Below are 15,962 nucleotides of genomic sequence, written 5' to 3' on the forward strand. Positions count from 1 at the left end.
TTTCTAGTCTAACCGGAAACATACAAATTTAATTAAAATTTAAAGCTCATATAAATTTATAATTGAATCCACTTATTTAATTTATTTTCAATCGAATTTAAATTAATTCAAGGTTTTTAATTTTAGTAAAATAATTAGAATAAGTTAAAATTTATAATAATTATAATATTCAAAATTAAAATCCAAGAAAACAATTTAAATTATTAATTTCAACGTTAACTAAAATTATTTTTGAAGTGAAAAATTCAAATTAAAATTTAAAACGAACCAATCGGGTCAAGACAAGGCCATGGGCTTGCGCCCATACCTCGTCAAGTCCAACAAGCAACAAACCCCTTGTCGCTCGATTGATCTTACCGCAAAGCCCAAGCAACAACGCACCAATGCGTCAGGCCCAGCGAGCCACGCTTGCGCGCAGCCCACTCGCCCAACGCCTTGGCGCGCTGCTAGGCAACGCTCGTTGGACAGGCCAGCCAACGCTGCTCGCGTGCACGTTGTGCTGCGCTTCTCGCTGCCTTGGCGTGCTGCCTTGGCGTGCTGCTGAGCGAGGCAGCTCATGTGTGGCGCAGCATCCATCGCTGCCCAAGCGTGCTTGCCTTGCTCGCTGCACTTGCCCGCCCGTTGCCCCATCGCCCACATCGCGTAGCACTCGCCCCTTAGGCGCACAGCCTTGCGCATGCCACGCTCGTTGCTCGCTGCATTCGTACCGCACGGGCGACGAGCTCCCTTGCTCGTCGTCTCGTGCCCGCACTATACAACACCCCATAAGGGTAACACGTAGCTTCCATTGCTTTGTGCGTGCAACATTGATGGGCGTTTTCATAAAAATTTAAAATTTTTCATTTAAAATTAATGACAAATTAATAAAACATATTAATTTCATAATTTTAGGGCGAAAAATCGAAAATTTATTAATCAATTAATTTCCGATTAACATGGATTCAAATCTAGGTCATAAAAATTAAAAATTTAACATAAATTAACAATTTTTATGGTGGATTTTAATCATGGATACCTAATTAAATTATTAATTAATTATGAAAAACAAATCAATTCTAAATTATTCGAATTTCAACAAATTAATCATAATTACAAATTAGGTTGTATAATTAACAAGTCTAGGCATTCATAATTGTTAAACATATAATGTAGGTCAATCAAAAACTCAAGATTTATCAACTAGAATCGCAAATACTTAATTTATCATCTTAAATTTACAAACTTTTGCGTTCGAAAAACTAAAACCTCCGAAAAGTCATAGTTAGGCTTCGAATTTGGGAATTCTGGGTTCGGCCGAAAAAGAACTATTTTTGTCAAAATTTTAGAATGCCTTTTACATGCGGAATTGACACAAAAATCACTCGATTTGGATGAGTAACAAAGAAACTGCCGAAAAAATGCGTACATATAATTAAATAAACGCAATTTGCAATTAATTACGAAAATTAATCACCCCTTTAATTCTTTGCAAATTTGTAAAATTTAACCATGTTTATGCAATTTAGATTATGAAAATAATAAGAGGCTCGTGATACCACTGTTAGGTTATGATACATATGAATAAACATAAATCATGCGGAAAAACCATAAAGCCAGGAAACATATTATTTACACATAATCATTTAGCATAATTCAGATGCATATACTTTGTAGCGTGCCCTCCCTAGCTGCGCCCGAACCGAACAAGAACAAGTCTTTAGGACTCCAAGTGTCGTTCCTCCGTAGATAGTCCACAGCACATCCGAATCCGCCTTAAGCTTGACCAACTAGAATCGCCCTTAAGGTTACAAGGATTTTCGGCTATTTGGGTTGCAAGTGTTTGGCTGATTTTTGCTTGAAAATCTTACCTTTTGAATACTTCAAATCTCGATCTAAATATGTGACCCTAGGCACCTATTTATAGAGTTTATGGAAAGGAATTATAATCCTACTAGGATATGGATTTATTAATTAGAATCCTATTAGAACTCTAAATAATAAATTTAATCTTTTAGGATTAGGATTTAATCAATGCACGAATTCCAATAGGATTAGGATTCGTTACGAACACGAGTGTTGCACGACCACGAGGAACGCACGCACCCGCGCAGGCCTTGTGGCCCACACGAGCAGGCGCTGCCTCGCAGCCCACGAGCATAAGCCCGCGCGCGCCTATGGCCTGGCCTTGCGCTGGGCCTGACGAGGCTGTGGCAGCTCCGTGTTTGGGCGCTTGGCTTGCTGGGCGCGGGCCTGGCTTCGTGCTGGGCCTTCGTCTAGCAAGCCTCGTCCGATGCTAATTCGTACGATGCGCTTCCGATTAAATTCCCGGTTCCGGAATTCATTTCCGATACGAACAATATTTAATATTTCCGATTCTGGAATTAATTTCCGTTTCGAACAAATATTTAATATTTCCGTTTCCGGAATTATTTTCTGATTCCGATAATATTTCCGATTCTGACAATATTTCCGTTTCCGGCAATATTTCCGATTCCGACAATATTTCCATTTCCATTAATATTTTTCCGATACGTACCATGTTTCCGTTTTCGGCAACATCTACGACTTGGATAATATTTATATTTCCGATACGATCCATATTTCCGTTTCCGGCAATATCATCATTTCCGGAGTATTCATTTGCTTGCCTTTGATGATCTTAGCTCCCACTGGAACCAAGATCCGTCGATTCCGAATATCCATAGATGGAGTATTTAATGCCATTAAATACTTGATCCGTTTACGTACTATTTGTGTGACCCTACGGGTTCAGTCAAGAGTAAGCTGTGGATTAATATTATTAATTCCACTTGAACTGAAGCGGCCTCTAGCTAGGCATTCAGCTCACTTGATCTCACTGAATTATTAACTTGTTAATTAATACTGAACCGCATTTATTAGACTTAATATTATATGCATAATTGGACAAAGGGCATTATTTCCTTCAGACACCTCTTCCCACAGTGGATAGTGCTTGTAGTTTCTTGCAGCAGGAAGAATCTCAGAGAGATATACACAGACCCATCAAAGAAGAGTCTGAAGCCATTGAAATGTATATCAAAGGAAGTGAGACAGTATGCACTCAGTGTGCCAAACCTGGACACACAAGGGAAACTTGCTGGTTTGTGGTAGGCTATCCAAGTTGGCACCCACTGGGAAAGAAAGATTCCAAAGGAAAAAAGGGAGAACACAACAACAAAGCACAAGGGAGAGACTCCTCTAAAAACCCTTACAACAAAAACTTTAAGACAGGACAGAAATGGAACAAAGGAAGATTTGGAAACAAACATGGAATGGCTGCAAATGCTCACAAACAAAGTGAAGTTGGCTCCAGCTCTGCTAGCTCAACCTTCACCACTCAACAGCTTGAGCAACTTATTAGGATGCTTCCCACACCCTCTAAAGCTACACCTGGTTCTGACACTGAAGATGAAATGAACACAGGGTATGCTGGAATGGTTAGCTGCTACTATGCTGATGCAACAAGCCAAGAGTGGATGATTGATACTAGAGCTTCCCATCACATTACTGGAAGTCTGAATGTGATAATCAATCCCACTAAATGTGAAGACAGTCCATAGATAAACTTGCCTACAGGACAAACTTCAGACATCACCCACACAGGAAATGTCAGATTACACAATCAACTTGAACTTAGGAATGTGTTGTGTGTGCCAGCTTTCAAGAATAACCTTCTTTCTGTCAAGAAACTTGCCCAAGATGGGAAATGCAAAGTGATATTCCACTCTGAATATTGCATCATTCAAGAACATTTGAGTCCCAAGGTGATTGCTGTTGGGAGAATTGTGAATGGATTGTATTACTTAGTGAATGAACCCCTTGATCAAGCTGTGAAACTCATCACTAAGTGTGTGTCTCAGGCAAAGACAGCAACAAGCAAAAAGACAGCCATGACAGCCTCAGGGGATCTCATTGTACCCACTACAATAAGGGACACTAAACCCATGAATGACACTACTCTATGGCATCACAGACTTGGACATGCCCCACTCACAAAGATCAATCAGATCCATGGGTTGAAAGAGTTTAGGCTGTCTTTTTGTCTCTTGCGTGCTATATTGATTTAGCTTTCCTCCAATAATATATTATGCAGTACACATCTATGGTAATTAAAATATATTTTTATCTTAATTTCCTAAAAAAACGTAATGTAATTTATTTATTTTAAAGTAAAAAAATAAAAAATATTTTGGCGGGAAAAAATCGCACCAGGAAATGACACGTGTCGTTCCTGGTGTCTCTTTTAGTATATAGTAATAGATTTTCCGTAATTGATTTAAGGAGACTGGGCCTAGAAATGCATACAATTTGCATTAATATCATAATGATGGCCTGAGAAACATTTGGGTCCATGCCTTTAGTCTATGTATGGCCCAAAACGTATTGTATTTTGCTCAAAAAAATTTGGGCTAACGTGGCTGCAACTTTTTGTGAGGTTTATGTAACTTTTGTGTTTTTTAATTTTATTTACTTTTGTGATTAACCGAAGTTATTTTTATTTAGTTAATCACGGGATATTACATTGATACTTAATTACTTATATGCCCTGAAATTTAATATTTAAAGGTGAAAAGAACGCCGCCCTTTAAGACAGATGAAGCGTATTTTTGAAATAAAAAAGTATGAGCCCATAATATTCAGGTACTTTTTTTCTATTCATCGGAATCCCCTCACTCAGACCGGATCCAAAAACTCCAATTGTCCTAAACTTTCCAATCATATCCTTTGGGATTTTAAAAGAAGTCGATCTGAATTAGTAATTCGGTTTAGATTGGATTGAATTTAACTTTATTTAAACGGCAAACACCCTCAAATGAGGTCTATAAGGGAATGGAACATATCATTATTGATTTTAGTTAAAATACTAATTATAGATTTTAGGCAAATTTGTTAAAAAAGACCTTTTATAATTCAAATTTTGTGAGAAAGGACCTTATATAATTTTTTTTTTGCGAGAAAGGACCTTATATAAAAAAAAATTGTGAAATCACACATTAATGTAATTTTTTTTTGCGAAAGACAACCAAAAGTAAATTTCCGGCATTGACTGAGCTTTACCGGCCATTGACTTGCACGTGAGAAGCACATGTGGCATTATTTTGCTAATTACACCCAATTTTCCTCCAAAATTTTAAGCCTTAAAACCTAAAGTTGAAAAAAAAACGAAATAAAATCAAGTTTGAAAATTCAAGAGTCGGGAAAATCGTTGTCTTTAGCTAACGTAAGCCACACGTGCTGCTCACGTGCAAGTTAATGGCCGGAAAAGCTCAATCAATGCCGAAAACTTCCCTTAGGTCCTTTCTCGCAAAAAAATTTACTTTAAGGTGTGTTTTCACAAAAAAAATTATATAAGGTCCTTTCTCGCAAAATTTGAGTTATAAAAGGTCTTTTTTGGCAAATTTACCTAGATTTTAAATAGACTATCGAAACGATCTTTCGTATATTTGTCCAGTTTAGTACTCACTTCGTTCCCAAATATTTTTTCTACTTTCTTTTAACACATTTGTTCCATACATTATTTTGAATCATTAATTCTGAAATAGTATCAAGATTAAAGAAAACAAAAGGATGGAGGGAGCATTTAAAATAAAATAAAATTGGTGCATGTAAAAGACAAACAAACTACGTGGTTAGTCTGAGTCCATTTCCTCCCCACTTCGCCATGGAGTATGACCATGGTCAACGTCTTCTCCAACATGAAATGGGAAAGTACTCATACCAAATAACCACAATTAATTTGTGTTAATGTTGCGATACAATTGTGCAACTGAGCTCAAGCTCATCTTTACCGTCCTCCTCCTCTTCGGCTCCGTCGCCACCCTCTTACCATTCCTACCCACCCGCTTTTCTCCTTTCCCCACCACCAATGTCACCTCCTGTCTCACCACCTCTATATCTCCCTCCACCACCACCACCACCACTCCACCGCCACTACCCCAACAACTCTCCGATCAAGTCCTCAACAACGGGGTCATAAAACGATCCTTCTACCCTATCGGAACAGCCGCGTACAATTTCGTCTTTATGTCCGCCTACCGCGGCAGTCCCAACACCTTCTCCGTCATCGGACTATCCTCCAAACCCCTCCACGACTACGGCCACCCGACATACACTTGTGAATACCAATCTAATAATTCCAATAAAAATAATGGTTCCCATTTTGTTGTTGTTCCGGGTTATAAGATCCCTATCCAAGACTTCGGGTACGCCCGAATGTACATCATAGTAGTCGTCAACTGTACATTCCCTACCGAAACCGACTCTATCACAGGTGGCCGGCTCCTCCTCCACGCCTCCACTGACGGTGGCGATTCAACCGATACAATCATAGCCTTAACCGAACCCCCAAATTCATGGCACCCATCACAATTCAATTCAACTCCAAAATACGACTACCTATACTGCGGGAGCTCCCTGTTCGGCAACCTCAGCCCTCAAAGAATCCGTGAATGGATCGCCTACCATGTACGGTTGTTCGGTAAAAAGTCCCATTTCGTCTTCCACGATGCGGGTGGTATCCACCCGGAAGTATTCGAAGTGTTAAACCCGTGGATTGAGCTCGGGTTTGTTACCGTGCACGACATTATGGACCAAGAACAATTCGATACGTTTTATCATAATCAGATACTTGTTCTTAATGATTGTTTGCATCGACATCGCTTCGTTACGAAGTGGATGTTTTTCTTTGATGTGGATGAGTATATCTATTTACCAGGGGATTCAAATTCGAATTTGAATTCGTCTCTTGATTCGATTATGGAGTTGCTCAATGATTATACGCTTTTCAATTTTGAACAAGTTACTATGTCTGATCGACTTTGTCTTGCTGAGGATGCTGGCACATTTCAAGAGTACGTTTTTTTTTATCTCCCCTTTTTTTCATCATACTCCTTCCGTTATTTAATTTTTTTGCATTGCCCCATTTCAATAATTTTGATCCATTTAGAAAATTTTCGACCATGAATTCTTACTACTCTTTAAGAAATAATGAATAGTTTCGTGTGGTCGTGTTAGATTCATTTTAATGTATATTTTTAGAGTATGTATTTTTTTTTATCACGTACAATTATAAGTATTTATGTACGTTTTAATTCGTGTCTAAAATATCGTGAAAAGTTAAAATTGAGAAATATTTAAAAGGAGGAGGGATTACTATATACTTCAATTCGTACTATATGCATAATTGTGGTTGATTTGAAATGACCGAGATCAAATAGTATGTATTGTTGAAATTCAATGTTACCCGCATATGAGTTGCCCTATATTGGAAAAAGATGAGAGAAAATACAAAATGATAATCTTCCCTCTATTCTCAATTGATTTTAGTGTAGAACCTCCATTGGGCTTATAAATAAACCAAATTCTCGTCCTTTTTATTAGGTTGCCCATGCACATTTCATATTCTTAGTTTAGAAAAGATAAGGGTTAGCTAATTAAGTACTAAGATAATTTTGATAAGTTTTAAAAAATACCCCATCCGGCTTGTTTTATTTGGTCAAATGCAGCGCAATTTAATGAAGTATACTTCCTCGTGAAGATAACGTAGGACAATGTACTATTGTGCATACATTAGGGTGGAGATGCACATGCAATCATGCATGTACTACGTATACGCTAAGGTTGACTGGTTGAGTGGGTAATAATTGATAATTCCAAATTAGGTATCGTGCAATGATTGAGAATCGAATATACCACCGATCGACTTGATTATCAAACATATGATTGAGAATATGGTAAGCAACCAGTTACACGTAGAGTTAATATATGCGCATAAAATTTTGTTTTGTAACATGTTGAAATGTTGAATTAATTTGCATGATTCTAATACAAACAGAATAATTGAGTTATTGGTATTTGGTAACCTATAATGGTAATGTAAATTAAATTAAGTTTTAGGGTGATGATAAAGGTCGCGACAACTAAAAGTTGTCGTAATTTTTCGTGTCGGATTATAAATGGTACATATGTGCGTCACGTAGGCCATGCACCATCAAAATATTTTTACTATTGTCAAAGGACCAACTTAACCAAAAGCTTAGACCAAAAGCTTAAACTGATGGTTGAAACCCCAAGATTAGTTTTATTATCTATCACGCCCCTCACACGACCTTTCCGTCACCCTGACTCCGATACCATGTCAAAGGACCAACTCAACCAAAAGCTTAAGTTGATGGTTGAAACCCCAAGATTAGTTTATAATCTATCAACTATCAATGCAATATTTTTACCATGAAAATATGTAAATAAGGTAGTCGATACAAAAAAGGAAACAAATATATCCTATACAAATCATAAATATTTTTTGAAATAAAAAGTTACATTATTCAATTTGTAAATTAGAATATTAAAAGTTTCCTACAGATCGAGTATGTTTTTTTGTAACATGTATAATAGGTTATATAAGTTAAATATTTTAGTTTCCAATTTAAATCATGAGACATAAGCATGCTATGTCATCATTGTGACACGAGTTAAAAGTCGTAATTTTTTTAAGTTTTATGTGTATTTTCATTTAAATTACGGAGTAATTATTATTTTAATGCCTTTTGGGGATGATATTGATGCACGTACAAGGTAGGACGCTGTAAATTACAAATGGATGAAGAAATTAAATTTAAATCTACAATAGATTGCGTATAGACACCCAATTTTAACCGGTATGTCAAGATTTCATGGATTATTATCATGAAATTCCTTTGGCCACAACATGTGGCTTTTAAAATAAATTTTCACCAACACCCAATAGCTAAAAATAAACATCGATGGTAACACATATACAAGAAAAATAAATTGGAAAAGGTAACAATATCATGGACAGTGGACAGTGGACAGTGGACAAGTTAAGTCACAAAATAACACAAAATTGACGCCCTTAACATATGTAGTTATCTATAAACAAAAACATGAGATAAGACATCCACACTATTTCTTTATTAATTTTCATAAAATTTTAATTTCTCAGATTTTTGTCAAGGTTTTTTCAGACTTATAGAATTTTGTCACGGTCACTTGATCCCCCATACTCATTTAAGACATATGAAAATAATATAATTTTTAAAAATAAAAACTTATTTAGTTAGACTTTATTGCTTAATTGTCTGAAATAACGTCTTTATATTCCAAGATATTTGTTCAGACTTTTATCATATCTGACACCTCGCCCACTTATATGGAGGTCTTATCTCAATAATTAACGAGACTCTTTGCTCAAATTAACGCTAATCTTTCTCTAATGAATTAATTTGTACATGTCGTATGATATTTTATGAATTAATTAATATTTTTTTAAAAAAATTAGGGCTTAAGGAGTCCATATTTTATTCAATTTCTAACATTTTTAAAAACTTTTGTACGTAGGAAATGGGGTTTTGAGAAACTGGTGTACAAGAACATGAAAGAAATGAGGAGAGACCAAAAGTACGCAATACAACCACGATATGTGTATGCAACTGGGGTTCATAGGTCGGAAAACTTTGACGGCAAGTCAACATGGTTGTCGGGAGAAATGATGAAGTACTTTCACTACCATGGCACGGTTGCTGAGCGCCGAGAACCGTGTCGACAACTTCTTCAAGGAAATTCTACCACCATTGAAAACACCCCTTTTGTTCTCGACACTACCATGAGATCGATGGCCCCTTTAATCAAGAAGTTTGAGCTTGAAACTATTGGTTCAAGGCTTCAATCAACCATGCTATAATCCTAGATCGATAATTAGCTAGTAGCAATCACATTTTACTGCAAAACTTTTTAGGAAAGGTTTTTTTTTTGTTTTGGGGCAATTATTACCTTTAAAAGACCCAACTTCGGAAATAATCACCTTATGTATATTGTTTTCACAAACTTTTCAGAAAGGCCGATCTACGATAATGTATTGTGTGGCGACCTAAAACAGGAAAGTTAGCCGCAGATGTTCTGTTCTTTTAGTTACCCTTATTGATGTTATAAGTTTTCTTTATTGTAGTTATAAGTTACCTTATTTTCAAGGCTATTAGCTCAAAGGGTAGAGCAATGTACAATATTGTACATGGTGTGGGGTCAAGCTCCACGTAGCCTACTACCTATATTACATTTGTGTATTGATGTATATTTTCATTTGTGGTGTTGTATTGGTTATAGTTATAACTTGTAACAAGCATATCACTTTTGATTAGGTCTCTTCATTGTTTATTATTAGGGTTGCATTTTTCAATCGTTAGAGTCGCATTTATTTTAGAGTAAGGTAACTTATATCTTTGGTCTGATTCACTTTTATATTTGGATGTACAGTAAAATACCGTAGATCTAGGGCACACAAAAGTTTTTGTATTTTTTTGTGAACATTACCATCTTAATTTTACAAAAGTTTTTTTAAATCACCACTTGTTAACAAACTATCAAAATTAGAACATTTTAAGGAGGAAATTGCCAAAAAAATCCTAAGAAAGATGCCTTTGTTTTTTCATTCTTAATTATTTGATCAATATATAGCACGTTCTACTCTGATTATGTCTGTGAGAATATGATAGATTTACAAGTGAAATTGTTCACGTACTTTTTAAAAATAGTGTATTGGCCGGAAAAAAAGAAGAAGCTATGGTGTACTTAGTTACTACGTACTCCGTATGTTATAGAGAAAGAAGGTTGATTGAATTAGTTACAAAATATCTAAAATAAAATAATTATGTACTACCTCCATTTCAAAATGAATGATGTTAATTAATATGAGGGTCATCCGTCCGATCTATGGATTGTGCTAGAACCTCGACCGAGTAATAACAAAGTTTTGGCCAAGTAGTGAGATATAATAGACACCTAACAAAGATATTGTTAAATACGGGTCTGGGCCGCACCCGTCATCAAGAGAGAGTGTTAGAATTGAGGAAATAGGAAGAAGAAAGGAAGAAGAAAGCATGGAAGCCATTGTTAGAGCTTGGTAGCTCGTGAGCTTTGAGAGAGAAAACTAAAGACTACATTGTATTGATTGTGTTATTAACAAGAAGTTTGAAGGCTTTGTTTGTTCAACATGGGTGCCAGAGGGATGACTGGACTTTTATTAGTGACAGAATGAGGGTAATTACTCCTCCCTTTCTTGGTTTTTATTATTTGTAGTATTGTTTATATTTTTTTCAGTTTTCTGGTTCACTTCCCTAGTTATTGAAACTTGGAATTGTGTTATGCAGGGAGTAGAATCTGCTTTGTATGATGTTTTCCCCAAAGCAGTCAGGAGGGTCTGTGCTCAGCATCTGTATACCAACTGCAGACAAGCTGGATACAGTGGCACAGCCTTCCATGACTTGTTCTGGGTTGCTGCTGATGCATACAATCCATATGTCTTCAACAAAGCCATGGAAAAGATTGGCAAACTCATCCCAGAAGCAGTGGGATATCTTGACAAAGTGCCTGAACAGTGGTCCAGACACAAGTTTGATGTTGGGGTCACTTGTGATCACAACACCACCAACTTTGTGGAATCCTTCAACGCGTGTACCAAACCCTTTAGGGATCTTCCTGTTTTGTCACTTCTTGAAGGTAATCCTTTACATTTTATCCTATTTTTGTGTCATTGGAACTTATTTATTTAGGTTTGTATTCAAGTGTCCGAGTCGGGTTTGTGTTCAAGTGTCCGAGTCGGGTATGTGTTCAAGTTTCCGAGTCGGGTATTTATTTTGCATTAAAATGTGTGATGCCAATTATTGTATTCTGTTATGTTAGAAATAAGGTCTTGGTGCATGACGAAGATCGGGGCCAGATTTGATAAAGCTGTTGACATTGGACCCGATCAATTGACGCCATATGCTACTAAGGAGCTTGAAGAGCGGAGTGCTGACTCGAGGTTCTGTTATGCAACTAATGCTGGGGGGGGTGAATTTGAGGTTTTAGATGGTCATGTGAAGTTCCCTATTAGGCTTGCTGCTAGAGTTTGTGGTTGTGGGAAATGGCAAGGGTGTGGTATACCTTGCAAGCATGCTATTAGGGTAATATACCATCAAAGACTCAATCCTACAGATTTTGTTTCTCCTTACTTCAAAGGGGCAGCCTATAAGCTCACATACTCAGAGCATATTCACCCCATGCCTGACTCAACACAGTGGCCTACATTTGAGCTACCTAGGATTCTTCCCCCACTAATGAGAAGGGCAGCTGGCAGACCAGCCAAGCAGAGAAGAAGAGGTGCTCATGAGAAGAAGAGGGGGAAAAGAAACACCACTGTCAAGTGTGGGAAATGCAAGCAAATTGGGCATAACTCAAGAACCTGTAAAGGAGGTTCCACTGCAAAACAGAGGAAAGAATCTGCTGCAGCTGCTGCTGGTTCTGCTGGTGCATCAACATCTGGTGCTAGGAAGAGGAAGGCTCCAACATCTAATGCATCAAGCAGCAAGAAGTCCAAAGCTGCATAACTAGAAGTAAGCTTAGGATTCAGTTTAGTATTTCTGTTTTAAAGCTTAGGTTTATTTTGAAAAACAACTTAGGTTGTGGCACATTTTGGCATTTTTTTGTAAAGCTACCCACAACTTGATGTTCGGTTTATTTTGGAAACAAACTATTTCAGTTACGAGTTCAAAGACTTGCATATTATTGATAAATGAAATTCATGTGCTCGTGCCATTACAACCATCATTGTTTGTCTTGATTACTTCTTTACTACAAACATTAGACACAAAAACATTACAATTCCTATTTTAATTGCTGCAGCTTGGAATTTTTTGAGCTCTTTCACTCTTTTCTTCAGTTTCTTCAGTTCGTCACTTATATTGTCGTTGTCTTCCGATGTTCCCTCATACTCTATATTGCTCTGTTGCTGTTGGTGTTGTTGATTTTGGTGTAGAACACTTCCTTTGCACCACATAAAATGGTTACAAGGATCACACTTGTAATATAGCCTCTGTGAATTTTTGGATGTCTCGGAGCTTTTTATTGCACATTTTTTGGAACAAATAGGACAACATTTGTTTGGAACAAGTATGTATGAAAACAGATTGGATGATGATGTATTGGAACAAGAACTCATGCTGTGTTGTTGTTCTTGCTGCTCTGTTGTTGCTGCTTCTGTTGTTGATGCTTCTGTTGTTGCTGCTTCTGTTGTTTGTTATTGTTGTTGTTGTGTTGTGTTGTTCTTGCTGCTGGTGTTGTCTATTCTTGTTGTTGCTGTGTTGTTCTTGCTGCTGGTGTTGTGCTGTGTTGAAGTCCTTGCTGCTGCTGCTATTGGTGTTTGTTCTTGTTGCTCTGCTGTCTTGTTATTCTTGTTGTTGCTGCTGATGCTGTTGTTGTTTGTTCTTGCTGTTGCTGCTGCTGGTGTTGCAGGGTTCTGCTTGTTGTTGGTGCTCCTGTTGCAGTGTTCTGGTTGTGCAGGTGGGGGTTTGGGGTGGACTGTTTGTGCAGTTGGGGGGGATTGGGGTTTAGGGCAGTGTGGTGTTGTTGTTGGGTATGGTATATATAAGGGAAATTAGTGTATGGGTGACTGCAACGGCTATATTATTCAAATTCAACGGCTAGTTTTTGGAAAAAAAATTACCAAACCTCAGGGGTATTTGGTGCTTTTTTACCAAACCTCAGGGGTATTCGGTGCATTATGTTTTAACGAACTAACTGCCTAACGGAGGGTTAACGTCCGTCAGACAAAAGGGCATTTAATGATATTATTGCATACGTCAGGGGTGTTTGGTGCATTTTGGAAAGTTTAGGGGTATTTGGTGCATTAAAGTAAACCTCAGGGGCATTTGGTGAAAAATCCGATAAAAAAAATTTGATAATTTGAAAATATATTTCGAGACGAATATAACAAAATCCCACATGAATATATTTTTCCTTACATATAAATCACAAAAAATAACTATATAAGAATATGGGAATAGTGTTAAAAGTCAGATGGTGCAATTATTAAAAAATGGAGGAAGTATATTTTTAATTGATAGGCAAACAGAGTTTGTTAATGAAGATTGTGCCATATGCTGATATGCATCTACCCTTTCGAAGATGGAGAATTGCTTCGAATACTCCCAACATGCAGGCATAATTTTCACTCTCATTGCATCGCCGAATGGTTTTCCAAACGTGATTGTCGTTGTCCTATTTGTATGCATGATTATTCTCAAAGAAATTGTACTCCTGAATATATTAGATTTTTTTTTCTAGGGTCGTAGTTTTTATTATTTTATATATATACTACTATAAGTACATCGAGTTGTTGTAAACATTTGTGTCTAATGAAATTATTAAGGTAGTATTATTAATATGGCACTTTCAATAATCAAGTGTCTCTACTTTCTACTTTTTGTTTAATTCCGTACGGCACCATTGTATTCAATACTACTACAAGCACTCCTAGGGATACGTTCTCATATTTCTTATACGTAGTTATGATATGGGTTTGGAATGTAAAAATTCACGATCTAATGTAGGGAATGATACTGTTAAATCCGAAAATTGTTATATAAACGTGGGCCGAATATTTGATTTATGTGAGAAGCTGTGACGTGTTAGACAATACTGTCTTAAAAGCAAAATTCGCCCCGACAACGGTGCAATCGAAATAGGCGTTGCCCCTCAAGACCTTACATAACAATTCGTCTTAATGTGAGAACATGAGAACAAGAGTTATGACATCCCCGAGGCCGTGAGTTGTCGTCCCTAAGCCAGACTTTGATAGAGTTCATGCATACATAGGATGCTGAAACTGTGGCACGCGCACGGAGGTTCCAGCAGGAAAAGCATACACGTGCACAGCCTGCTCCCATAAGGGCTATGTTGCTTCTCCCAGGTTTGATCTCCTCCACTTGTACATGTACAGTCTTACCTTTGGCAGCGTAACAAAAGGCATGTAGTTCTCTTGCTCACATCTAGGCACATATATGAATGCAGGATTACCTTTAACCGTAACATTTCCGACGGCACTGGCGAGCTTTCGGTGACTGCTTTCACTGTTGATTCTGAGCGGCTATTCAGGATGCCTGCTGCAGACCTCTTCCGCATCAAACACACAGTATGTATTTTCCACTCTCACACCTACATATGCTTCCTTTGTTGGATGTTTCCTTGCTTAAAGCTGCATATTACATACAAATCACATACTAGGATTCCCGCAATTCTACGACATAGAGTTCCTTATGCAAACAAATAAAGACATTTCAACAGATTTTTAGAAAACAATCAATAAAGACTACCATTTAGCATCCTTCATGTTCTACAACACCAAAAACATAAGCCCTAAAAATTCCTAAAATTGGACAATTGGCTAGCACCTTTGGATCATCATTAGCATAAATGATTATAATGAATTAATAAGTATTCAAAATCCCAATCAACCAAAAAAAAATCTAAAATATATCAAACCTTTAATCCGCCCGGGAACATAATCTCTACGTTTGTAATAGGTCGGCCTCTTTGCAGCCCTCCATTCTGCAGTTCCCATACCATCTAAATCGAATGCAAATCATGAATCAATTAGAGCCACTAAAATCAGTCACTAAGCATAACATTAGGAGCCCAATGTGCCTAACATTACTAGATTCCACCACAAATACAAATCTAATAAAAACTAGAAAAATGATAATTTACACAGAGCTTTTGATTATTGGGCCTTGTGTCAATTGCATACAAATAAAGAAAGAAAAGAAATTGCTAATGAGTTGAAAAATGGCACCACGGATAAAACAGAATTCTTTTTATCTTTCATTTATATTCCTATGAACACATATCAGTGACACAATGCCCACTTGCCGAGTTCTGATTATGTTCAGTGAAGTATATTTTAATTAACTCCTCTGCAAACAAGGTTTCCTTAATTTGCATACTATAGTGTTACGAGCAACCATATTCTCAAGCTTAAAATATCCGAAATATTAACCAAAATCCCACAAATTCAGTTCTTTACCGTTAAAACTCACCAAACAAAAACTTCAAATCAACTCCTTTGGGGAGGGGGGATAATTGATTAACAAAGATCACATCAATTCATCCAAATCCAATTACAAGTAAACAAA

The 15,962-nt window shown here is 37.0% G+C and overlaps 2 protein-coding genes across 2 annotated transcripts; both read left to right on the plus strand.

Annotated features, from left to right (window-relative positions):
- Window positions 1-5,646: 5,646 nt before the first annotated feature.
- LOC110796297 (galactan beta-1,4-galactosyltransferase GALS3) lies at window positions 5,647-10,088 on the plus strand. The gene is made up of 2 exons (XM_022001351.2): window positions 5,647-6,851; window positions 9,358-10,088. Exons 1-2 carry the CDS (start codon window positions 5,746-5,748, stop codon window positions 9,698-9,700), a joined length of 1,449 nt encoding a protein of 482 aa, XP_021857043.2. The 5' UTR covers window positions 5,647-5,745; the 3' UTR covers window positions 9,701-10,088.
- Window positions 10,089-10,986: 898 nt separating this feature from the next.
- On the plus strand, window positions 10,987-12,380 carry LOC130465580 (uncharacterized). The gene is made up of 3 exons (XM_056834395.1): window positions 10,987-11,052; window positions 11,163-11,511; window positions 11,695-12,380. Exons 1-3 carry the CDS (start codon window positions 11,047-11,049, stop codon window positions 12,378-12,380), a joined length of 1,041 nt encoding a protein of 346 aa, XP_056690373.1. The 5' UTR covers window positions 10,987-11,046.
- The last annotated feature ends 3,582 nt before the right edge of the window (window positions 12,381-15,962 follow it).

Source organism: Spinacia oleracea, chromosome 1 (assembly GCF_020520425.1).
Source record: "Spinacia oleracea cultivar Varoflay chromosome 1, BTI_SOV_V1, whole genome shotgun sequence".
Classification (NCBI taxonomy): Eukaryota; Viridiplantae; Streptophyta; class Magnoliopsida; order Caryophyllales; family Amaranthaceae; genus Spinacia; species Spinacia oleracea.